We start from the raw sequence: 25042 nt of genomic DNA on the forward strand, positions 1-25042 counted from the left end.
AGCTGAGTCTGTTTAACAAAAGGTTGGTGTCGCAACAGTGACGGCACCTCCTCATGTCGATGAGATAGAGTCATGTGGCCTACTTTTTACTTTGGGATTCTTTGGATCAGACATCACCATGACACTTAGATCATTTTAAAAAGAAAACACAAGAGGATTGATAAGCTTTTTCCTTTAGGGGTTTAAAAAGTATTGAGCATCATGAAGGTGCACAAGTGTCTCACCTGTTACTATTTATCGTAACTCAAAAATGTGCTCGGAGCCATGTAATCAATCTATTTTTATATTTGGAAAATGTTGGATTTGAGTTTGAGCTGCACATTTTCAGTAAAGCAAAATAGCTTTGCCCACAGAGTGCTGTGGTTTGAAATGAAATATGTGTCCTTTCTCAGAAATGTGCTATGTGTGTGTGTTGGACTCTTGAGCTTCTGGTCTGAAATTTGTGAGGTCGGCCCTGGATACAAACTGGAACAGTGATGTGAGTAAAGTCCTGGACTCAAACTGAACATCGACTTATTCATTATAAGGAACCACACCCGGAGAGGAGTCTCACTGTGAACAGCCCCTCTGTGCTGCTGCCACTGAGGCTGTGTCAATAAAGCTACAAGTGGAACTCTGTTTACACACATGCAAATGAATGAAACACTGGTGTGTTTAGAAATATGTATAAACCACAAAACTGCAAGTCACTCAAAGAATAAGTTCCAGGTTTAAATCCTCGAGCAGTTTTAACATTTTCAAGAAACCAGCATGAGTAAGAAGTACATTCTGTTAAACTGAAATTTGAGGTTTGACTGTTCCTCTTTTTTTTTCTTATCGAAATCTTCCTATCGTGGCAACTGGACTTGAATCTCTTCACCCCCTCACCCAAGAGACTTCTTACATTTTGTTCTTCGTCTTTCTGTAAAAACATTTTATTCTTTCTTCAGAGTACTTGATAGATGTAGTTAATATATTGAGTGACCATGAGAGAAAAGAGTGACAGCGAGCAAGAGAAAGTCTTTGCATGGCTGAAAATATCATATAACAACAATTATAGTGAATGAACCAATATATCTAAATTTGAAGTATTTTTTTATCCTAAGCTGTATGCAAATGTATCTCTTAAGATGAGATGAGATGAGAACAACTTTTTTAAACTATGCACCTCTAATATTGTATCATTTTGAGGCAGTGAAGGGCTATGAAAGTAACGGTAGTAATGATAATAATAATAATAATAATAATGATGATGATGATAATGGTGCGTTTTGCTGCCCCCATGTGGCCAAAATAATGAATTCTAAAAAATTTCAGTCCGTCAAACTCTATTGAAAGCTGCCTCTATTATGCCTGTTATCACGACAAAATTACAATAAATTAGTATATGCAAAAAAAATATAGAATAATTATTCTTACCATTATTTAATATTGAATAAAACAGTTTAGATTAGAATATATCAATCATGTTTGTTATTTTAATTCAAACTTGAATTTTTCTGTTAGGCGAAATTTTGTGCCACATCGACTAGAAGGTCCTTCTGTCTATGCGGAAACAACTGCCGATGACCGATGGTTGTTTTGCTACAGTTAGCAGGTAACCCTATTCGCTTTTTCGCCTTATTTATGGTGAAATGAGAACACGGACGCGTGGATTCGAGTTCCACGGTAATTTAGGCTCACTCTACGGCGAGCCATTATTCACTAACTGTCAGTTTAACGCTGTCAAAACGTTTGTTTACATCGCTGTCAGCGCGTCCATTCAACTGGCCTTGCTAACGCGTTAGCACTATTAGCCGTATTTTGCTAGGAACGTGATTGCTCGTTCTGTGGCCTTTCAATTGCTCTCATCGCTGTAAACCAATTCGCCTTGCGTAGAATTCGTGCAGGAGTAAACTTTGTCCCTATCATGCTTGTAGTGCAACGCTAAAGCTATGTTAAAGAAGGCAACGCTAGCTGGCTAGCTAGCTAGCTAGCTAACGAGCGGTGGCTGTAACGGTGCGGCTGCGTGGGCGTGAGACTAACCGTCATTAACAGTTATAAAGTGCAGATATGACTCAATTAAATGTTTGTTTTTAGAATAAAAAATTCTATCCAGGGATAAAATACGAATCTGTCGTTTATAATGTTTTTACACAATGCCATGAGTGATACTTGTGAGTTTGTTTATGCTAATTTCCCTGTGAAAGATAATTGCTGTGGTGTAGTTTGGAGAAAAATCTTTGCTGCCCTTAGTATCCTCATCTCTCAGTCACTACTCTTTGTTTAATTCTTAAAACCGCTAAATATGTTCTGAGCACTTAAGCATCATTGCCAGTTGAAAGTGGGTCAACTTTAGAATAAGAACCTCTCTGAAGGCATTAAAAACAAAGTAAAAATGTGCAAATTAAGCAGTTAAAATAGCACATTTTTACCAGCTTGTTTAACTTCCAAATATTCTCCTATATTCCAATATACAAACAGAAAAAAAAGTTTGCAAGACAAACTGGGAAGAAAATGATCAAAGATCTGTTATTTCAGTCACAGAAAATAACTATCTGGAAATGATATCACTCCTGCTTAAATTCTATAGATCTCAGCTGCAAAATAAATGTATTTCAGCCAGCCTCACTCAGTAACGTCAAGAATGACATATCTAAAGTTGTTGGTTGCATGTTGGTGTTTACCTATGTTCATGTTCAATATAGGATGGTAAGAATTTAGAGTCTTCAGAAGTATTTATCTCTTAGGGTATCTTTTCTGCTGTGTGTCCTCAGCATGCCTGCTGAACGCAAGCGCTCTATAAACATGGACGACAAAGACGTGAGCTCCTTCAGCAGCAAAGAGAAAGAGAAGGAGCGAGACGCGGAGAGGAGGCCGACGCCGGCGCGAGACAAACCCAAGGACGAGGCCAAGATGAGTGGCAAGAAGGACAGCGGCAAGGAGGAGAAGCGGAAGCGCCTGGAGGAGGAGAAGAAGAAAAAGGAGGAAAAAGAGCGGCGAAAGAAGGAGGAGGAGAAGCAGAAGGCCGAGGAGGAGCAGAAGCAGAGGGAGGAGGAGGTGAAGAGGCAGCAGGAGGAGCAGGAGAGGAAAATGCAGGAGGAAGAGGCCAAACGCCAGCGTGAGGAGGAAGCAGCTCTCCTCAAGTGAGTGGTGACGCCATGGCACACCTGTTGAACAGCGGTTATGTATATATTTATTTATTCACGTGACATTGTTCTGTCTCTCAGAGCCGGACGCAGTGTTCCATACAGTCCAGATTAAAGTGCATATTAAAGCCTATGAACCGGCAGACTTATTTTGGTCTGGATCCTGATTGGATGACAGTTCAGAGACGGCAGAGATATTTACTGTTTGCACACCAACTTTTGGTCAAATGTTCCACATCTTCAAATTTCTGGTCCTTTTAGTTGCTCACCTTATCTGACCTCTGCATGAAGTGCATTATAATCCCTTTCTCACAAAAGGGGGGGGTGGAGGTGAAATGTAATTTTCAATTTGGAAATGTGCATGCAGACTAGTAGTCGTAAATTCACCTTCTGTCACGATGACCTTTCCTCCTTTCTGTTTTTCACGTGTCGTAGCCGAAGTATGGATGACTTGCCAATAGATTATTCCTTACAACTTCACATGCCTCTCTGAACAAAGCAGAGGATTGTGAACGTACTTGTTTCCACCGCGATGACAACAAACAAAGCAACTGAAAGAGTGGAGAGTGACTGAAAGATTAGAGATTAGAGATGCAGGTGTTTTCCAGCCTTTCAGGTTTCGATTATTTCCCAGTCAGCTTTTTTTATTTTGGTCGCCTCTTTCCGATCCACCCCAAGGTGAAAGCTCTGACATTTCAAAAACAAATGAAATGGCTGAGCGACAATGAAACAATAAAGGGGATTTACTGGTCAGTGACGGATACTGAAAGTACTGAATCGCTGCCTGTAAAAAGTGTTAGCTTGAGGTAGTAAGCATCTCGGTTTACAGTCCAGATTTGCCCTCAGATAATACAAACCTGCTGCCAGAGCTCTTTCATCATTCCTCCTCTCTCCGCCGTGTCCAGGGAGAAGGAGGAAGGCCACCAGCTGCACCAGGAGGCCTGGGAGCGCCATCAGTGCAGGAAGGATCTCCGCAGCAGGAACCAGAACGCCCACGAGGGACGGCCCGAGGAGGCCTTCTTCAGCCGGCTGGACTCCAGCCTGAAGAAGAACACGGCCTTCGTCAAAAAGCTGCGCACGCTCACCGAGCAGCAGCGGGACTCGCTCTCCAACGACTTCGCCTCGCTCAACCTCAGCAAGTACATCGGCGAGGCGGTGAGCTCGGTGGTGGAGGCCAAGCTGAAGATCTCGGACGTGGGCTGCGCCGTGCACCTGTGCTCCCTCTTCCACCAGCGCTACGCCGAGTTCGCACCGCTGCTCCTGCAGGCCTGGAAGAAGCACTTCGAAGCGCGGAAGGAGGAGAAGGCGCCCAACGTGAGCAAGCTGCGCACGGACCTGCGCTTCATCGCCGAGCTTACCATCGTCGGCCTTTTCACGGACAAAGAGGGCCTGTCGCTGATCTACGAGCAGCTGAAGACCATCATCGGGACGGACCGCGAGACTCACACCCACGTGTCGGTGGTCATCAGCTTCTGTAAGCACTGCGGCGACGACATCGCCGGCCTCGTGCCGCGCAAGGTCAAACTGGCCGCCGAAAGGTTCGCCCTGACCTTCCCGCCCTCCGAGATCATCAGCACCGAGAAACAGCAGCCCTTCCAGAATCTTCTGAGGGAATACTTTACCTCTCTGACCAAACACCTGAAGAAGGACCACAGGGAGCTGCAGAACATCGAGAGGCAGAACAGGTGAGCGGCTCACCGGCGGCAATGTGTCCCCCTCCCCGGAGCCTCGCACTTACCGCCCGTTCTCCCCCCCCAGGCGTATCTTGCATTCCAAAGGCGAGCTGAGTGAGGACCGCCACAAGCAATATGAGGAGTTCGCCACGTCCTACCAGAAGCTGCTGGCCAACACTCAATCCCTGGCCGACCTGCTGGACGAGAACATGCCGGAGTTACCTCAGGACAAGACTGTGCAAGAGGGTGGGTGACAGATGATGAAGTCCACGGCCGCCATGTTTCCCATGACGACAGACCCACAAATTCTGTGTTTTCTTGAGCGAGATGTGAAGCTTAAGAAAAATAAAAGCCTCTAAAACACGATGATGGTCCCCCCAACACCAGCAGATGAATGCTCGCCATTGCTCCCCTCTTCCCTGCAGAGCACGGTCCCGGGATCGACATCTTCACCCCCGGTAAGCCCGGGGAGTACGACCTGGAGGGAGGCATCTGGGAGGACGAAGACGCCCGCAACTTCTATGAGAACCTAGTGGACCTGAAAGCCTTCGTCCCGGCCATCCTCTTCAAAGACAACGAGAGGGGCGGCCAGGGCAAAGACAAGGACGACGCCAAAGGTCCGTCTTAATTTTTTAAGAAACTGCAGATCGTGTTTCTCCTCTAACTGGCCGCCGGCTTTTCAGACGGCAGAGACGGCAAGGACGGAGGCAGCGTCACCGAGGAGCTGGAGCTGGAGCTGGAGTCGCTGGACATCACCGACGAGCCCCTGGAGCTGGAGGGAGCCGACGAGGCCGAGAACGAAGAGCTGGCCAAGAAGCTGATGGATGAACAGGGTGAGGCCGAGCAGCCGGAGGCTCGCATTTTGGATACGCTCTTCCCGAGGAGCAGATTCTTTTTTTTTTTTTTAAATATTTATATAAGTTGCCGGTAAAAAGCAGAATTTTAGCCCGTTTTTTTTTTTTTGTTTTTTTTTTTTGCCAAGCGAGTGCATTGAAACAGATTTCCGTGCAGAACAAGAGGACGAGGAGGCGAACACCGGCTCCCACCTGAAGCTGATCGTGGACGCCTTCATCCAGCAGCTGCCCAACTGCGTCAACAGGGACCTCATAGACAAGGTGAGGACGGAGAGCAACGGACAAAGAGCCGCCGGGCGAAATCGGAAGGCCTCAGCTCCGCCGTGAACGGAACGTCAATGTCTGTCTGTCTCCTCCCCCCCGCAGGCGGCCATGGACTTCTGCATGAACATGAACACCAAGTCCAACCGCAGGAAGCTGGTCCGAGCCCTTTTCACCGTCCCCAGACAGAGGTGAGAAAGAGCACCACGACAGGAAGTGAAGTTGTGTTTGAATCTTTCCCAGGGAGCTTTTGGGTTTTGGGGTGACGCGCACAGAGACGATGCCGGCCGACGTGAATGAAGAACAGAAATTTCAGCGCTTGAAACCTTAAGACGTACGGGGATTTCTGGCTGCGACCTTAGCTTTTTCTTCTCATCAGGCTGGACCTTCTGCCGTTCTACTCCCGCCTGGTGGCCACTTTGCACCCCTGCATGTCGGATGTGGCTGAGGACCTCTGCGCCATGCTGAAGGGCGACTTCAGGTTTCACGTAGGTCCTCTTGTTTTTCATGATACCAGGATTCGGGATTTTGCATTTTAAAAAATGCATCTGTTTTTTTTTTTTTTTTTTTTTGTTTTTTTTTCTGGCTTCTTAAAACGTGTCACGCTCACATCCGTTCCGCAGATCCGCAAGAAGGACCAGATCAACATCGAGACCAAAAACAAAACGGTCCGATTCATCGGCGAGCTGGCCAAGTTCAAGATGTTCTCAAAGACCGACACACTTCACTGTCTGAAGGTGGGCCGAGATCAGGAGCCCTTCTTTTTTATTCATTTATGAATTCATTTTCCTCGTCTGGCTGATTGATGAAATTTCTCTGTATATCCCATCAGATGCTGCTGTCGGATTTTACCCACCACCACGTGGAGATGGCCTGCACCCTGCTGGAGACCTGCGGCCGCTTCCTTTTCAGGTCCCCCGACTCCCACCTGCGGACCAGCGTGCTCCTGGTTGGTCCAACCCTGATGCAACATTCTTTGGTCTTTTCGTCCTGATCCTGCATTTTAATCAGCCACTTAGATATTTTAGAAGTTTTTTCTGGGAGAAGAACAATCCTTATCATAATATCTACTAGTCAGCTATCACGATTGATTATTTTATATCGAAAAAATCTAATTGTTAGTTAAATTCTTCAAATATTTCCTGAAAATATACAAGAAATTCTTAGTAATCAGCCAAAAATATTGCCTTAAATCAGTGGAAATTGCCATTTTTTTATTATTGTTTTGAAAAATGCATAAATTCTCCAGTACTGTCATTTTAGTTAAATGTTATTTTTTAAATAAGTTACTCTTAATAGGGCTTGAAGCCAAGCATTTGTGATAACATTCTGTGCGTTCCGTCGCCATCCGGTCTGATGTTCGGTTCAAACTGCGTCTGCCCCCCCAGGAGCAGATGATGCGGAAGAAGCAGGCGCAGCACCTGGACGCCCGCTACGTGACCATGGTAGAGAATGCCTACTACTACTGCAACCCGCCGCCCGTGGAGAAGACGGTGAAGAAGAAGAGGCCGCCGCTGCAGGAGTACATCCGCAAGCTGCTCTACAAGGACCTGTCCAAGGTCACCACGGAGAAGGTGCTGAGGCAGATGCGCAAGCTGCCCTGGCAGGACCCCGAGGTGAAGAGTTACCTGATCTGCTGCATGGTGAACATCTGGAACGTCAAGTACAACAGCATCCACTGCGTGGCCAACCTGCTGGCCGGCCTCGTGGCCTACCAGGAGGACGTGGGCATCCACGTGGTCGACGGCGTGCTGGAGGACATCCGGCTGGGCATGGAGGTGAGGAGGAGCTACTGTCACTTACCTCCAGGAGGGAAGCGACAGTAGATGGATTACTATCGCAACAACACATCATCAGTAGGGTTAAACTAACCTGTCTCACGATGGTCTAAAAGCAGCCAATCAGAGCCTCCGGGTAATCTTGATTGACATGTCTGACAATTGGTCGGGGGGGAAGATTCCCTTCGTCACTGTCATTAGTTTGAAGACAACTTGTTCAGCATGGTTGGCAGGACATGGGAGGTTTCCACATGATGCAAAGTCACGGTTCAGGTGTGACAGGATATACACGGTTACACAACACAATGGTGACTCTGTGTGTGTGTGTGTGTGTGTGTGTGTGTCGAATGAAGTGCAGGGAGAACAGTGACCAATCCGAACAGCTCCTCCCCTTTTGTTAGGAAAAGAAATAATGTTTGCTTTTATTGTGAATGGACTGTTAACTGCATAGGAAAAGCCTTGGTTCTAAAAAGTTGTGTACCGCAATGCTGCATATTACATTCAACTCTATTGCCATTACACGTGTACAAGTACATGGCAACAAAATGCAGTCTAAATGAGCAGTAGGTGAAGATGTAATAAATAAATCGACAACATGAACCTGTTATAGAATGGATTTACAGATGGATAGTATGATCATAGTATACAGATGGATATGTACATTAAATGTAGTAATGTTCAGATAAATAGGCATTTCCAGTTCGCATTTGTGGATGTAATCGTATGTATTTAGCTAAAAGTAAAAAAAAAAAAAGTGTAAATAACACATGTTACAACGCGGACAACGGTGCCCTATACACATATATTTGTTTGTTTATTTTTAAGTCCAGAAAATATGGTACTCGCTTTAAAGTGCTGGCTTTAAATGTATGTGTCCGTCCAGGTGAACCAGCCCAAGTTTAACCAGCGCCGCATCAGCAGCGCCAAGTTCCTGGGCGAACTCTACAACTACCGCATGGTGGAGTCGGCGGTCATCTTCCGCACGCTTTTCTCCTTCATCTCCTTCGGGGTCAACCAGGACGGCAGCCCCAGCTCCCTGGACCCGCCCGAACACCTGTTCCGGATCCGCCTGGTCTGCACGCTGCTGGACACCTGCGGCCAGTACTTTGACCGCGGCTCAAGCAAGAGGAAGCTGGACTGCTTCCTCATCTACTTCCAGGTGCGTGGCGCCTCTGTGTTAAAGAGTTTCTCCATTGATGGCAGCTAAAAAAAAAACACCGCCGTCCATCTCTGAACTTTCAGGGTTTCGTCACTCCGGCTGCCTCGTGGCCTCCTCATTCCAGAACCCAGAGCGTCTGTGGGCTGGTTTCAGCACGAGCTCGCTGTTTTTTGTTTTTTTTTTTTTTTTTAAATTTAACTCAAGCGGGTAAAACTCCTCCGCCGTCGTTTTTTTTTTTTTCACCCGGCTCATCTGATCGCGCCGGGGGCAGGGGCAGATCGAATTCCGCGGAGGCTAACCACACAGCTGTAGCAGCTAAAGCGACCTGGGAAAAAGAAAAAAAAAAAAAAAAACGCAGCTGTCGGGAGATATTTTGAAAGGGCGTTCGGCATTTGGAGCCGCAAGAAAAACAGTCTGGCTAAACCGTGCGCGAAGTTGAAAGTCACTGATAAAACTAAAGAAGAATGTGATTTATGAAAAATGCCACAAGCATTGCAAAATAGGGAGAACAGTGTGCTTATGTTTAAAATTTTTTATTATTAATGAACACAGCCACAATCCTGCCGTTTTGGGCTTTCAGGCAGATACATATGCATCGATAATGGAGCGTGTTCGCACTGTGACATTTGTTTGTGGGCCATTTTAGTGAGGGTCAGCTTGCCAACTGAGCTCACGCCTTGAGACTTTGAAAAAATTGAAAAGATTTGTGTTAAACTATCATCTCACATCGAAAGACGAGTTTTAAATCTCAGCGTAGTCTGAAACTGAAGGCTGTGTTGACTTTTGAAACTACAACTAGCTTCTTTTTCCCATCACGCTGGTAACAAGTTTCCTGTTTTATTTGAGCTCATCTATTGGTTTTTGATTCAGTCTGTATGGTGGCGTAACACAAAGACTTGCGATAATATCAAACACATTTGATATGGTCATAAACCACAAACCTGGCAAAGCTGAGCTATTTCTGCGCTCAGACTGTAAGACAACCAGCTCACACTTAACGGCCGAGATAACGGGAGCGCGCTGGGACTCTTAAGATTTTCTTGCGACTTCCATTTTTACATCTGCGACTGGACAATAGTAAGGTGTACGATCGGCATTACTTGCCAAAAATCCTCTCACCACGTCAAGTGTAGGAGCTTTTCAAAATGCAATACCTGGAAGACTAACAAAAATAAAATACTTTCTTTGCGGCCCGGTGGTCGGGGACCTCGGCTTTAGAGCTGCCTGTGTTGAACAGGAAAGTGCACCGATTTCATTTTTTATTTAACACTCCGGGTTTTCCGGAACCAAGGAAGGTACGGCTTGCTTATTTTTTCCTGTTCGACGATAACAAACAACCCTCAGAGCCACCACACGGGGGCGCCAGTGTTCAAACGCAGTGCGCTTTGCGAGAGATCCTGTGTCTGTGTCCGCAGCGGTACATCTGGTGGAAGAAGAGCGTGGACGCGTGGACCAAGGATCACCCGTTCCCCATCGACATCGACTACATGATCAGCGACACCCTGGAGCTGCTGCGGCCCAAGATGAGGCTGAGCTGCTCGCTGGACGAGGCCACCCGGCAGGTCACCGACCTGGAGAGGGAGGTGCTCGTCAAACTGGGTACGACGACGCGCCGTGCACGAGCACGCCGACATCCCGCATGTCCCGGACATAAACGAGCGTACATGCGCGGCAGCCGGTCACGCTGGTTGCGCGAGCTTGCCGCCGTCCCTGCCGTGCAGCATTCCCTGCTGTGTAGGAGGCCCATTCATCACACACACACACACACACACATACCTGACACACACGCTCAGCGGCAACGCGCACATATTTCAGGAATGATAATTGTGGATTTTGGCGGATGACATCCGAGTTCCTCCGCAGAGTTTATTTTGGGTTGTTGAAAAACAGTCTCCACCCACATTTTTTTGTTTTCTTCGCTTTCTCTTGTCATCCTTTCAGTATCAGAGTAACTTTTTTTTTTTTTTTTTTTTTTTTTGTGTTCCCCCGGGTTTCAACCAGTTCCGTTACCGCACCGATCTCACTCAGCCATCAGCGCCGGGACAAGGCTCGTCCAATTTAATGGTTCAGACGGAAGCTGTTGTCATTTTTTTTTTCTTTTTGCTTTCATCCAGGTGGCTGTCAAACGGCCACCGTGTCTTTGTGTGCTTTCCAGACCTCTGTTAGAAGAAAAGAACTCCCTTTTTAAGAGTAGCGTCTGGTCATATTGGAGCCGGGGCAGTGGATCAAACCCGCCAATGCCTCTTATCTCCCGTTATTACGGGATGTTTACGCAAACAGGGAACTGTGCTTGCGTTTTTCGTTTTGCAAAATCGACCAAAGAGCGGCTCCCAGAACTTTGCGGAACTTTGACCTGGAATGCGGAGGGCAGAGAATACGCGAGCTGCCAGCTCCTCCACCCTGTGGAGGTGGTGGTGGTGGTGATGGGATGGCGGGGGTGGCGGGGGGGTAAATCAGATCCATTACGGCTGGAGTACAAGCACTAACACAACAAAAAGCACTGCGATCTGAAAAAAAACGCGGCAAAGTACAAGAGTATCTGCAGCCGAGTGTAACCTGCGATAGCAGATAAGGTGTATTTGTGCCCGAACTCCGACAGATAAGCAACAGTCCCGAAAGCTTCGCGCACTTAAAATACACAGCTGTGCACACTGATAAGACCAGGTTTTGGAGAAAAAAAATTAAGGAGGTGGAGAAATTGAGTGGGAAAGCACGTTTAAACGGAAACGTTCGTCAAAAATGTGGGAACGAATCCCCCGCAGGTCGCCGTCGGTATCACAAGCCCGACTCCTCGACATCTGAGGAAATGGACGATTTCAATCTGTGGCGTCAACACTGCACGTCGCTGCCCGGACACCAGAAGATACACACACCCTGTGTGTTTAGCCTGGCATCGGATTAAGAAATCGTTTCGATGTTCGCGTCGTCCCCTCGGCCGGGACAAATATACAACAGCTAAAGGTTTTAGACACCCAGCGCAGAGAAAACAAGCAAGACTCACGGATTTCAGCTTTGAATATGAGTCCGACAGTTCGAGACACTTCGATATCACACTGACCCCGTGGTGTTTAAACACACATGCACATAGGTGAACGTGTGTGTGTGTGTGTGTTTGGGGGGGGGGTTGACAGGGGCCCCTGGGTTCGAACAGTCCCGCTGTTGTTGCGCCTTCTGGTGCGTGAAGCCGGATCAGACATTCCTGACCCGGGATGTTCAAGTATCTGTCAGCCAGACCGACTTCATTTCACAATATACACAGTAATGCATTGTCGTCCCGGTTGCTTGGTAACCTCGACACATCACCGGAGATCAGCGTCTCCCGCGACTCCACGCTTTTGGGCTCTCTCACTTTTTGACGTAATCCGATTACAGCCGAGCGCTCTCGCCGACAGGTCTGGCCATGGAGAAGGACGGCCGCTCCAGCGCCATGAGCGAAGGGGAGGGTCTGGACGAGGAGGAGGACGACGGCGAGGACGACGAGGAAGGCGGCGCGGAGACCGAGGAGCAGTCGGGCAATGAAAGCGAGATGAACGAACAGGAAGAGGATGTGAGTCCTTCCTCCCAGATGATCTCGATCATCAGCCGATGGCATTCGCGTCAAAGACTGTCAAAGGTTTTCCGCCTACCAACAACCAAAATTAGCTTATCGGAGGCTCGGCCGTCTCCGCAGGTGGATGGACACGTTTTATTTTTCGCAAAACCATCAGGAAGCCCTACTTTCAAATCTAGATAAAAAAAAAATAACTCCCTTTCTTTTCTTTTTTTTTCTTGTGCAATCAGACGATACCTGGAACGAGTTACCCGGCTATTCTCTCTTGAAACCTGAGCGACGCGGTACACTGCAGACAGCCCGTATTTAGAAACAAAACAAAAACGTAAAGTAAAAACATAAGGGAAAGCACAAGATTACTGTGAGCAGATTCTCAGGATTTTAATTGTCCATTTAGTCTTTCCTATTTTTTTTCCTATTTAACGACTTATTTGTGACCCTCAACCTCCACTGGAAACAGTAAAACAAGCCAACTGTCAATCCAAACAGATTTTTAGCCGCTTGATCTGCGACTTTTCGGATCAGCGGGTTTGCGTTTGCTCCCGCAGGAGGCCTCTGACAACGAGGAGGAGGAGAGGGAGGAAGAGGAAGAGGAGAACACCGACTACCTGACCGACTCCAACAAGGAAAACGAGACGGACGAGGAGAACAACGTAAGAGACGCCGCATCTTACGGCGGCGCCATCCTCTCTCGTAATGATAGAAATAATCTTGAGTATCGCCAGCTGACGCCCGGGGTTTCCACTCGAGTGCAACAACGGGTTTGCCATCGCACGCAGGAGGTGACCATCCGCGGCGGGGGGCTGAAGCACGTGGCCTGCGCCGAGGACGAGGACTTCATCCAGGCTCTGGATAAGATGATGCTGGAGAACCTGCAGGTACTGAAATGTTCATGAAAACACAACCTCTTTTAGGTCGTCGGACATTTACGCCACAATCTGTGATTCTAAAAAAAAAAAAAAACACTAAAAAACGACTCGTCATGAAGGTTGTTTTCTCGACAACCCGTTTGAGAAGAGTGTCATCGGTCATTTAAGAAATAAGCGTTTAAATTGTTCTTCGTGTTTGACCGCATCGCAGCAGCGCAGCGGCGAGACGGTGAAGGTCCACCAGTTGGACGTCGCCATCCCCCTGCAGCTGAAGTGTCAGCTGAAGAAGGGCGTCGCCGGGCAGCCGTGCCTCGGGGAGCCCGACGCCGACATCACGGACACCATGCAGTTCGTCATGCTCACGCGCAAAGGGAACAAGCAGCAGGTACAGACTTTGTGTCGGCGAACACTTCCAATGTCGTCAACTCAACTCGACAACGGTACGACAGCGCAAATTCAGTCTAATGTTGATCTTTGTGATACGAGCCAAAATTCGAGTTAAATTCGAGTTATGAAGAGATGCTGGGACTGAGAGCATTATCTGCAAGACGACACGAAAAACATTTTGGGGGATTTGGACCGGCATTCACTCTGTCACCAAAATAAGTTGAGCCATAAAGTGTGCAAGCTTAGCAATACATTGTAGCATTAATTCAGTCAGTTAAGTTGGAAAAACTCCCTCAACCTTCTCCGCCCATCCACAGCGGCATCTTCGCGCATCACCTTGGTGTAAAAACCAGATTATTTTTGTACATTCTCTTTGATTATGTACATTTTTCTTATTTAAAAAACGGATTTATACTCTTTCAATTAATTTCAACAGGGAAACTTCTAAGTCAAGTTATGACTCTATAGAAAGCTGTAAAAACCATGCATGTGTAGGAAATCTGTGCGCCGTGGTGGCAGCGAAGCAAATAAAAAAAAAGCTTAATTTTATTTGAGGTTCTTTTCCAAAAAACAAATTTTAATGGGGAACAGGAAAATATAAACTTGATAACCTGATTTTGAACCCCCAAAAGTCAATTATAACCTAAAGCAAACGGGCCCTGCTACGGAGCCCCGAGGAATCCCACGGTTCATTGCAGTCCGGCTAAAAGTCATCCTGCAGGAAGATCCGTGGCTGTGTCTCTGCTCTCCAGAAAAAGACGGACCTGGGTTTCATATGTCCTCTTTGTCATCGTATACGGCGGCAAACCCCGGTCATTTTTTTGTTTTTTTTTAAGGAGGAGGTTATGAAGCCCAACCCATCCTGTCCTAAACCAGAGAACCGTGCCTTAATCGGGCGCAGGGCTGCTGGAAAAAGTCAAATCTTTTCTGTGAAGACGCCGGTGCCAGCTTGTTTTCCAATGTAGGGGTTGAGTTTAAAAAAAAAAAAAAAACCTCAAAAAGCCTCGATAAGGATTGTGTGTATCCCCGCGGGGTCTCAGTGCGTCACTAGCTTCTGGGGAAATGAAGGAACGCTCAGTCCGCGGCGGCACGAGGAGGGAAGAGCCCTCGCCGAAATGAATCGCCCCCTCACACTCCAAACCCCCGGCAGGAATAATATTGACCCTCGCCCCGTAGCCGCATGTGTATTTTGGCGGGCGGCAGGAATGTGTGGTTTGACGGCGGGGCGTGTCCGTGTCCGGGATGCTGCGTGTGACCCACGGCGAACAGCAGCCCCCTTGTCGGGGCGCCAGCAGGCGTGAATAATAGGCGTCACATTGTAGGATGTTAATCGGCAGATCCCTTCAGGCTGGAAGATATGATTGTGGTGTGTTTTGCTGTTTTAAACACCTTCAAAAATACATAAAAAAAAAAAAACTACCTTGTTCTTATCTGTAACAATGTGTGTGTGTGTGTGTGTGTGTGTGTGTGTGTGTGTGTGTGTGTGTGTGTGAGAATAAATATTTATGTGTTTGCATGTATATACATAAATGTGTTTATATATGTATACACATGTCGGTGTTGTATTCATATATGCATATATACAAACGTGTATATATATATACACATATATGTATATCCATCCATCCATCTATCTGTCCATACATATGTGTGAGTGAGTGAGTGTGTGTTTTTGTGTATTCATATATACTGTATGTACGGATATACATACACACATTGTCTAAAGTTCACTGTTGTGTTATGTAACAACCTCAGGGCGGGCAGGGAGTGTGTTCCCCCCGCAGGCTGTCAGTCATCACATGCTCGAGCTTCTCGCCCGAGGATGAGAATTAGAAGCGCAGCTGCATTTTCTTCCAGGCGTCTGTCAAAGGGAACGGCAGAGAATTGCGACAAAATGTAAAGGTCAGCGCATAGCGACCCAGCGGAGTACCTCCGTGTCGTTGCATCATCGGATACAAACCTGTGCAGCGACAGCGCTCACATTCTCTGGGAGCCTGTCGGTCCAGACCTTCGCTCACTAACCCCGCCTCGTCCCATCGGCGCCGGCGGGATCGAGTAACGCCAGAGAAAACCCGGTTTACAGAGACGCAGAACGCAGCGCGAGGACAGAGGGGGGGAAACTAAATGCTTTGGGACGGAAGGACACGAAACTCAACATGAAGAAAACACGAGTGGACAGTAAACGCAACAGCTAGTTGTCATAATGGTACATAAAAAAAAATCCTCGGACTATCCAAGCAAATATTGGCCGATGGTATTACTTCTTATTTATTTATTTTTTGTGGCCAAAAAAAAAAAACACGTGTAAAAATATGATGATCAATTGAATTGTTGCTGATAAATTCAGTAAATGAATTGCCTCAAACTGTAAGCCGTAAGTAGGAATTCTAAGTTGTCATTTTCCTGGCAAATACTCGAATCTTTATACTAGAAGTGGACTTCCGCGCACACACACACACACACACACACACACACACACACACACACACATATACAAATATCATGAAATCTTTTGTTTGTTTGTTCCCGCTGAGCAGTACAAGATCCTGAACGTGCCCCTGTCGTCCCACCTGGCGGCAAACCACTTCAACCAGCAGCAGGCGGAGCAGGAGGAGCGCATGAGGATGAAGAAGCTGACACTGGACATCAACGAGAGGCAGGAGCAGGAGGACTACCAGGGTATGAGAACCCCCCGCGCCTGTTTTAAAACCCCCTTTTGAATCATTTTATGAAAAATAAGCGTCTCGTTAACATCACACAGCGGAACCTTGACTTATGGGTGTGTCCGGGATACCTGACGGTTTTTTGTTTTGTGTCAAGAGTTTATTTCTACTTTCTTTTTTTATCATGCGTTATTGTTTTCATGCATGTCATTTAAAACGTAGAATATTCTAACTGTAGCCTTTCAGTTCATTTCAACGGGGAGATATAATTCGATATACGAGTAAATCGGTCGCAACGTGTCCTCGCGGGTGATCAACGTTTGCATCCCGGCGATCCACGTTCGCGCAATCCACCCGCCGATTCGAAACCCGTGTCGTTTGTTCGTGCGCTGCAGAGATGATGCAGTCCCTGGCTCAGCGTCCGGCGCCGGCGAACACCAACCGGGAGCGCCGGCCTCGCTACCAGCATCCGAAGGGCGCCCCGAACGCTGACCTCATCTTCAAGACGGGAGGAAGGTGAGACCCCGGCCGATGACAGAGGAAAGGGAAACGGAAAATCCAACTGTTCACTGGAACGTTAAAATAAAGCATCATTTTTCTCTGCAGCAAGCTCATCGGCGTGCATTGTATATACACTGCTCAAAAAAATAAAGGGAACACTTAAAAAACACATCCTAGATCTAAATGAATGAAATATTCTTTTTGCTCTTTACACAGTTGAATGTGCTGACAACAAAATCGCACAAAAATGATCAATGGAAATCAACCCATGGAGGTCTGGATTAGGAATCACACTCAAAATTAAAGTGTAAAAACAAACTCCAGGCTGATCCAACTTTGATGTAATGTCCTTAAAACAAGTCAAAATGAATCTGTGTTGCTTCCTGAGTGGACACTATGATTTCACACAAGTGTGATTGACGTGGAGTTACATTGTGTTGTTCAAGTGTTCCCTTTATTTTTTTGAGCAGTATATATATGTGTGTGTGTGTGTGTGAGGCGTCCGCAGTAAACATGTCCTCCCTCCCTGCAGGAGACGCTGACGGGAGCGAGAGCGAAGGAGCACAGGAGGAGCGAGGAGACGACCGGAGGGAAACCCGTCTGGTGGGGAAAACCGAGTCCTCCGCGACGCCCACTGACGCCGGGACAGACCAAACCCCTCCCTCCCTCCCTCCCCCCCGGACCCCAACACCGCCCTCACCCTCCCGTCGGCCCGCCGGAGCCCGAGGAGCAGAGACCATCCCCCACCAACCCCCCCCCCGGGGTCAGAGGTCAGGGGTCAAACGCATAAGGCTCTCTCTCTCTCTCTCTTCCTCTCTCTCTTTTTTTCTCTCTCACTTTTTTGTCTGTTGCCTGAGATGACAAAAAAAAAAAACACCCACAACACAACCAAACTGGACGCCAGGGGCGGGAAGGGGGGGGTCGGGGCGGAGGTGTCACATCCCGCCGCCGCCGCCGCCGCCACAGGATAAGCTGACTCACACTTAGGAGCTGGAAGGAGACAGTTTACACCAGACTTGCATCGGATTTGGATCTCCTCTGTTTTTTGGACTCTCGACGTTTAAACCAGCGACAGATCGGATGGACTTTCTGGCGCGGCAGGCGGGCGGGCGGGCAGGCAGGACGCCGTGGTGCCATGACGACGCTTAAGACGTTATAAACCTGACCAAAGCGCCGCTTCAAGTTAATACTAAAATGCCCTTTTTTTTTTTTTTTTTCGCTTTCCACCTTCGCCCCGCTTCTCGACAAGGATTTTAAAACCCGGCTGGGGGGAGGGTGGTGAAATTCTCCCGTTTTGTCCTGAACGTCACGCGAGGGGAAGAAATTGCCAACTCGAAAAAGAACCCAACCAACGGGGGAAACCGGAAGTATTCGCCAGAAATTTTGCAGCGGCGACTCTCGAAAACCTCCACGGCGGTTTCTCTTTAGATGTCAGGCAGCTGTTGAGAGTCGGAGCGCTAACGTCCGGACTCTCGGAGGAAGAAGAGGCTGCCGCCGAGTAGTTTTTTTTTTTTTTTTTTTTCGGCGCTCAGAGCAGCGCAGGGCGGAAGCCCGCCCGGTGGAACGCAGGTCGCAGGGAAAACAGCTCGGAAGAACTCGGGTCGTCCGGAGACGTCGACGGCGCCGATGCCGTTAAAACGCCCGGGGTTGGACCCTGCCGAGACCCCGCTGTTACATCCTCTCCCGCCGGATGTGCTCCACATGACGGGGGAGGAGGCGTCGCCCCCCCCCCCCTCCGCCCGCCGAGGATAACCCACGTGTTTGGTTTAGATTTGTCGTGTCGTGTTTTAAACCTTTTTCGTTGTTGTTGTTATTTTTGAGGGCTGGACCGAAAGGGAGGGTAAGGGGGGGGGGGGGGGGTCAGAGCAGAAGGGCGGGTGAACCCGGATCCTCCTCCGCATCGACGCGGTGGTAATTTTTTTGGTCGTTGCAGCCGACCTCCGCGGAAAAGAGTACAGTATCTCTATTTTGGGGGGGGAGGGGGGAACGGAGGGGGGGGGGGGGGGGCTTAATGGCCAGCAAAATATCCACAATAAATGGTTGAAGAGACGCCCTGTGTGAAGGTCAGTTCAGTGTTGTGTGTGTGTGTGTGTGTGTGTGTGTGTGATAGAGGGTGCGCCTGTTTGTCTAATGGGTCTAAGTTTGTCTAATTACAAGGCTGCCAGTATTTCCTCATTTCCTGCCTGTGTTGCTGACAAACACAGCGGTACCAACACACACACACACACACACACACATTTGGACAGGCTTTAGTTAAATACTGACTCGGTTTTTCCTCTCGACACCTTCAAATGTGATCCAAAGTTCTAAGCGTGTCTACATTCGGAAAATTTAATTTTGGTTCGATTCATTTTTTCATTTATAAATATTAAAAATGACCAAGAAAAAAAATCAACCCTAAATCAACCAAAATATTAAAAAAAATCCCTGAAAATTGTGGATTTGTGGGATGATTAAATGGGTAGAATTAGGAGGAAAAAAAAATGTGTGTATTTCAAAATATGAAACAATATAGCGGCCTGCCGTCGCTGACAGCTTTGGCATCAACCTGTCGCGTAAACGTCCTTCTCCACGCACGAGAGGTCCAATGTGAAGGTGGAGGAAGGTCAGGAAACCAAAACAAGAGCGAATTCAGCGTCCGCTCAGACATGGAGGTGACGGAGGTGTCTGTGCACAAATCTGATCTTTGGCTCCCTGGATGGAATATCTCGCCGATGTAACCAATCTTTAAACGGCGACTCGTCATTCCTCGCATTCCAGAAGGGATTCAAGAGAACAAGGACTCTGTAGAAGGACCAGCGCTGCGTTTAATGATTGATGGGAAAACTCGACATCGCCGCGTACAAATACACCAAACCATGTGGAGAGTAGCGTTCACCATGTTTTCAAAACCCTCACAGACACATTCCCCTTAGAATGTAGACTTTGACACACACACACACACACACACAAACACACACACATATACATGTTATGGTATGTATTATGCACCAGGAGATACTTCAAGAGAACTGTAGCTGAAAAACTACAGAGAACCGGAGTCTGTAAACGTAATACACGAAAGAAATATACTTCAATAGTTACCTGTAGGTGGACTACAGAGGCCGGAGTCTGCACGGCAAAGCGTGCGCGCACACACACACACACACACACGCACGCACACACGCTGTCGTCATGCAACAAAAGTTAAATAACACTACTGTGAGAGTGAAAACAAGAAGGACCCCGATTTCTGGACTGGATGTTTTTTTTTTTTTTTTGTTTTGTTTTTAGTGCTTGTGTTTCCTGTAATGCCCTGAAGAGCGTCTCACACGCCGTTCCCTCTGCCCAAAATCGAAAAGAAAACAAAAAAACAGAAAAGTTAAAAGTCCCTTCCCATGAAACCCATTCCACGGTCAGTGGTTTTTCGCGAAGGCAGCTCGTCGACGGGGGTAAAAATATCTCCCTCCTCGCCATCGTGTTTTTTTTTTTTTTTTTTTTTTTCACTTGAGATAAAATCCAGTTCAGACACGGATTCGCGTTCTTCCAGACTGAGGGTGCGAACCTTCACAGGAGGAGAACCCGTTTCAATCTATGTTATGTTTGTTCCTAAAAACGTCCGTACCGAGGTTTTAACTTGGAAATCCCCCCCCCCAAAAAAAAAAAAAAAAAATCAGGACTCCTTCAGCAGCCCCAGCTTCCTCAGCGCCTCCCTGCGAGACTCGTCGGTCGCACCGCGCCCGGAGAACTGCACCGTGATACCCTGGGGTCGGAACATGGAGGTGGATCTCCGGGGCGACGCCGTCCGCTGCAGGGGTTTTTGCGGCGTGCTGTGGTAGGAGTGGCGCTTGGGTTTGGGATCGGGGGCCCGGACCGGGGGCTTGAGGGTCTCCGAGAGGCGGCCGGACGGATGGATGGCCCGGCTCTTCCCGCCGTAGCTGTTGAGCTCGGCGGGCCGAGCCTCCAGCTTGGCGGGGAGGGTCTGACTCTTGTCGATGTGGGAGCTGAGGATGTCGGGGAGGTCGCTGCGAGGAGCCGCCGCCATCGCTTTGCTCTTCCCTCCGTAGTTGTTGAGCTCGCAGGGGCCGGCAAGTGGCGGCGGCAGCTGCTGGACTTTAAGTTCGGGGCTCGCCGGGAAGGCCGGCGGCTCATTTTTCGGCGGCACCGAAGGGGTGACCACGATGGATTTGCCGCCGTAGTTGTTGAGCTCCAAGGAGGTGACCTCCGGCGGGGGCGTGAAGGACGGCGGGTTTTCCGGAGGAGGGGGGCTGGAGTCGACGATTTTGGGAGGTTCCTGGATCTCCGGGCTTCGGACCTCGGCTTCTGGTTCCTTGGCGCCGAACCCAATCGGTGGAGGGACGCTGACCTCCGGGGGTTTGACTCCGGTTTCTTGCTGCGGCGGCGGCGGATCTGGGAGTGTCATGCCCCCCGACATGGCCCGGATCCTGGTCAAACCCAGCTTCGACAGCGCCTCCATCCTGGATTTCTCTGGCGTGGGATCCCGGAAGGAAACGCTGCGGGTCGGGACGTTCCTTCCTTTCTCCGCGTTCTGCTTGGGCTCCTCCAGCAGGAGAGCGTGCGAAGTCCCCGACAAGTTCGCCAGCATCTGGGCCCGCCGTTCGTGGATGCTCACGTTGGCTAGCGTCTGGTTCTGGTGCTCCTTGCCGCCGAGGCTCACGTTGATTTTCGCCGGGTATCGCGCCGGCTTGGCCAGGGTGGGCGGGCCCTGCTTGCCGGGGGCCTCGGCGCCGTGGCTCGCCGTCTTCTCCGACTCCAGGCTGCTGCGGCGGCGCAGGAGCGAGGACGGTGTTACGCCGGCCTGGTGCTCGGCTATTTTGTGCGCGATCAAGACCGGGGTGGGGATGCAGCCCGGCGGGTGGTAGGAGCCGGGGCTCCCGGAGGACTCGTTGTTGCCCGGCAACGGTGGATTGTACTCCGAGGGCAAGTTGTTGGACGATTCCCGTCTTGGTTTGACCTCGAAGTGGCTCTCGGGGGCCCGGACCATCGTCTGGAAGTCTGGAAAGAAATTTTTGGGTAGAACTTCTAACGTGAAGACGGAGGAGGAGTCTCCTGCGTTGGGTCCGGGTTCCTACCTGGACTCATGGGGGTGAAGCTCAGTTCCTTAGGCTGCACCAGGTCTATGATGTCATGGTCTTTGGGACCGGGGAGTCGGGGCGTCACGGCGAGGGGGTTCGGGCTGGGGGCGCCGGCCGGCCCGTCCACCTCGGCCGGGAATCGTCCGGGGTTCGGCGAGGAGCTGGCACGTCGCGGCTTGGAGAAGTCGTCCGCTTCCAGGCTGTGTTCCAGCGAGTCGATGGTTTCCTCGAAGAACTGGAGACACTCCTGCACGTCCTGGCTCAGACTCGACGGCGCCTCCTCCTGTCCGGGGGCAGATACGACACGTAAATAAGCTTTTTTTTTTTTTTTTTTCCCAGAAGATGAGGTGAAAGGTTCGGCAGAATCACGTGCAAAAGATATTTCGATTTTAAATCAGAGACTCTAAGGCCGATGATTCCGATCGGTGGAAGCAAACCGATTGTACCTTTGTCTGTCAACCAATCATCAACCCATTTTTTTGCTCCCCTTCTTGAAGCTGTTTTCCAGCCGATACCCTCGTCTCGCCGCGATTACACTCAAAAAGCTCTATCAGAGCAGGTTGAAGACGGTGAGATGTTTTTTTCCACGTGGTGCGTTCAGGTCCTCACGTACGGCAGCGCCCGTGGAGCTGCAGAGTGAACACAGGCCTGCTTGTTCCTGCCCCCCCCCCCCCCCCCTCCCTCCAATCCCGGCCCCAACTCCACCCTGGCCCGGGCTAAATTTAACTCTGGCGCCCCTCTCTTCCTCCCTCCCCGCCTCCACGTGCACCCGTACCGAGCATGCACGATCTGGGTGGCGCAGGGGTAACAGGGTGCGAGGGGTCGGAATTAAATAGCTCCAGGAAAACGTGGCCGCGGGCGGAGCCGGCGGCTGATGCTAATGTTAATGCTAATGCTAACGCTTAACCCCGCCGGATCAGCTAATAGGCGTTGGAGAATCAGCTGCAGGAAGTAATGTGAAGGGGTAAATAAGCAGCTACGGGAAAAGAAGGCTGTAGAAGTTACTAGCCGGGAGCTAACGCTAATGCTAACCCTGCTGGACCAGTCTAACCGGGGTAGGATCAGCGGCAGGAAGTCATGTTAGTGGCTAAACCTGAGTCGTTGCCGTGCCCGCACGTGCACGAAGGCCAGCCGCGTCATGTAAACATCCCATTGGCTGTTTTCCGGAAACACAGTGTGTTTTTGGAAAACAGAAATAGTGTAAACAATACTCACGCCCCCGTCTTTGAGCCGGCGGTACGGCTGAGTCTTGCCGCGCAATCGGATGTCCATGTCGCCGGGGTCAGAGGTCAGCTGGCGAGGGGGTCCCGGGGTTCCTGGGCGACTCTAAACCAGGATCATGTCGGGGCCGAAAGGTTCATGGAGTCCTTCCGGGGTCCGGAGTCTGAGGGGCGTCAGGCGGAGGTCGGTCAAGGTTGGCGTCTCGTAAAGGACGGGACATTCACGGCAGCTGGACTCGGATATTAGAATTTAAATTTAAAAAGTCTTCCCCGCCCAAATTCAGAAATCAACTCAAAATGGTCATTTAAATGCTAATAAAGACTCCCAAACTGGGGGTCCGGGGCCGCTCTATAAATCCAAGGGTAAGGAGAACGGAATAATAAAGTTCTATAAAAAAATGTCATTCATTAAAGATAATAAAACAGTCTCGAATAAGATTTAATTTTTTTCATTCATTTATGCTTATTCTATTGAAATACATCATTCAATTCATCATTTTTTTATTTAATATTAATTTTTATTTAAAAATTCTCGACTCGAGCTCTTTGTTCGAATCGCTGGTCTGAATTTTCCAAGGATATTATCGCCTTATCAGGATTTTCTTTGAACGCACGGACGTCGTGGAGGCAAAGTCGACAAGGAGAATCGATACGCAGCCGACGAACCAGTGGAGCCGGAAGGAGGAGCCGCCGAACCGGCTCCCGAGGCCGAAACCCTCTGAGCATTCCTCCGACACAACTAAGAAGGTATGAACCAGGAAGTCAAGTGGCAGGACCGGATTTTTAAAAAACTGAGACTTTATTCATAACATTGACAGGAAGTCATCCGGCAGTATGCTACGCTAGATTGGATACCAAAGGAAAGGAACAAATATTTGGAGAAATGTGAAAAAAAAATCTAAATTTTTTTCCTTTGGAGTAAATAAAACTAAATATCAGATATATGTTTCTATGGGAGGTGTTTGGTGGCCTAGAACTTTCTAAAACATTTCTTTTTGCTCGCTAACATGCGAGGCCCCCTCTGGTACGAAGTGGAATTACAAGATAGTACGATAATTTAGAATCTAAATTGAATATCTAAATATCTAAATTTAGATATTTAGCATTTTAGAAATATTAACCAAAAAAAATAGTTGTTATTTTTTTAATTTCCGAGTCACTAAAACCAGTGAATCACTTTGACCCTGAACTTATTTCATATTTAATGTTGAATCATTTAAATGATCTCAATAATATATATTTTTTATTTCAATAATAATTTTTTTAAGCCATTATTAACTTTCACTTTCTATTTCCGGATTAAACAGACGGTTGTTTTTTTATTGATTTTTTTTTTCAACGTTTTTCTGACTTTTTTTTTTAAATAATTTAATTAACTCAATAATAATTTCAAGCAACTAGTTTTATTTTTCTTTCTGCCTCCTCTTTCCGGAGGTGTTTATTGATCCGTGTATAACAACAACAACAACAATAATAATAATAATAATAATAATATAACAACAACAACAACAACAACAACAACAATAATAATAATAATAAAAAGTCCAATCTCCCGACTTGACGGGCGTACCACGCAGAACACCCCGCGTCCACGCGTGTTCTCCGTGCGTGTCCCCTCCCGCAAAGTGGACTCACCCGGTCGCCCCCGAGTTCCACAGCCATCAAGTCATGGAAGGAAAACCCGAAAGCCTCCGTTCGTCCTCCGTGGGTTTGGAGACTCCAGGACCGGCGTGACGCTTTAAACCCCGCGCAACTCCTCCCACGGCTGCGTGCATGTGCGTGTGGGTGTGCGCGTGTGTGAGTGTGAGTGTGAGTGTGTGTGAGTGGAAAGTCGTCACGCCCAGAGTTTCACTGCATCCGGTCAAGTTTGGCGGGAGGGAAGCAGAGGAGGGAAGGAGGGAGGAAAGGAGACGAGGAGAAGAGAGGAGGAAAGGAGAGAAGGAGG

General features: G+C 48.5%; 2 protein-coding genes across 4 annotated transcripts; one reads left to right on the top strand and one right to left on the bottom strand.

Moving 5' to 3' along the window:
* Positions 1-1520: 1520 nt before the first annotated feature.
* On the top strand, positions 1521-17681 carry upf2 (UPF2 regulator of nonsense mediated mRNA decay). Of its 2 annotated transcripts, none has more exons than XM_086146512.1 (21): positions 1521-1576; positions 2736-3104; positions 4013-4792; positions 4866-5026; positions 5206-5397; positions 5464-5613; positions 5792-5895; positions 6001-6086; positions 6275-6383; positions 6519-6632; positions 6728-6844; positions 7284-7673; positions 8557-8832; positions 10248-10431; positions 12225-12379; positions 12931-13035; positions 13162-13260; positions 13463-13636; positions 16176-16317; positions 16697-16817; positions 17335-17681. In XM_086146512.1, exons 1-21 carry the CDS (start codon positions 1527-1529, stop codon positions 17342-17344), a joined length of 3888 nt encoding a protein of 1295 aa, XP_086002638.1. In that variant the 5' UTR covers positions 1521-1526; the 3' UTR covers positions 17345-17681. The 2 variants fall into 2 exon arrangements, with proteins under 2 accessions (XP_086002638.1, XP_086002639.1); XM_086146513.1 differs by having other exon boundaries at positions 1536-1647.
* A 1908-nt stretch (positions 17682-19589) lies between these two features.
* Positions 19590-24966, bottom strand: proser2 (proline and serine rich 2). Of its 2 annotated transcripts, none has more exons than XM_086146515.1 (4): positions 24733-24966; positions 23093-23261; positions 21875-22160; positions 19590-21797 (listed from the first exon to the last, which is right to left on the bottom strand). In XM_086146515.1, exons 2-4 carry the CDS (start codon positions 23147-23149, stop codon positions 20455-20457), a joined length of 1686 nt encoding a protein of 561 aa, XP_086002641.1. In that variant the 5' UTR covers positions 23150-23261; positions 24733-24966; the 3' UTR covers positions 19590-20454. The 2 variants fall into 2 exon arrangements, with proteins under 2 accessions (XP_086002641.1, XP_086002643.1); XM_086146517.1 differs by having other exon boundaries at positions 23093-23327; positions 24733-24814.
* Positions 24967-25042: the final 76 nt, after the last annotated feature.

The sequence above is a fragment of the Fistularia commersonii genome, chromosome 5 (assembly GCF_037954325.1).
Source record: "Fistularia commersonii isolate RoL2024-O1a breed Wild chromosome 5, RoL_Fcom_v1.0, whole genome shotgun sequence".
Classification (NCBI taxonomy): Eukaryota; Metazoa; Chordata; class Actinopteri; order Syngnathiformes; family Fistulariidae; genus Fistularia; species Fistularia commersonii.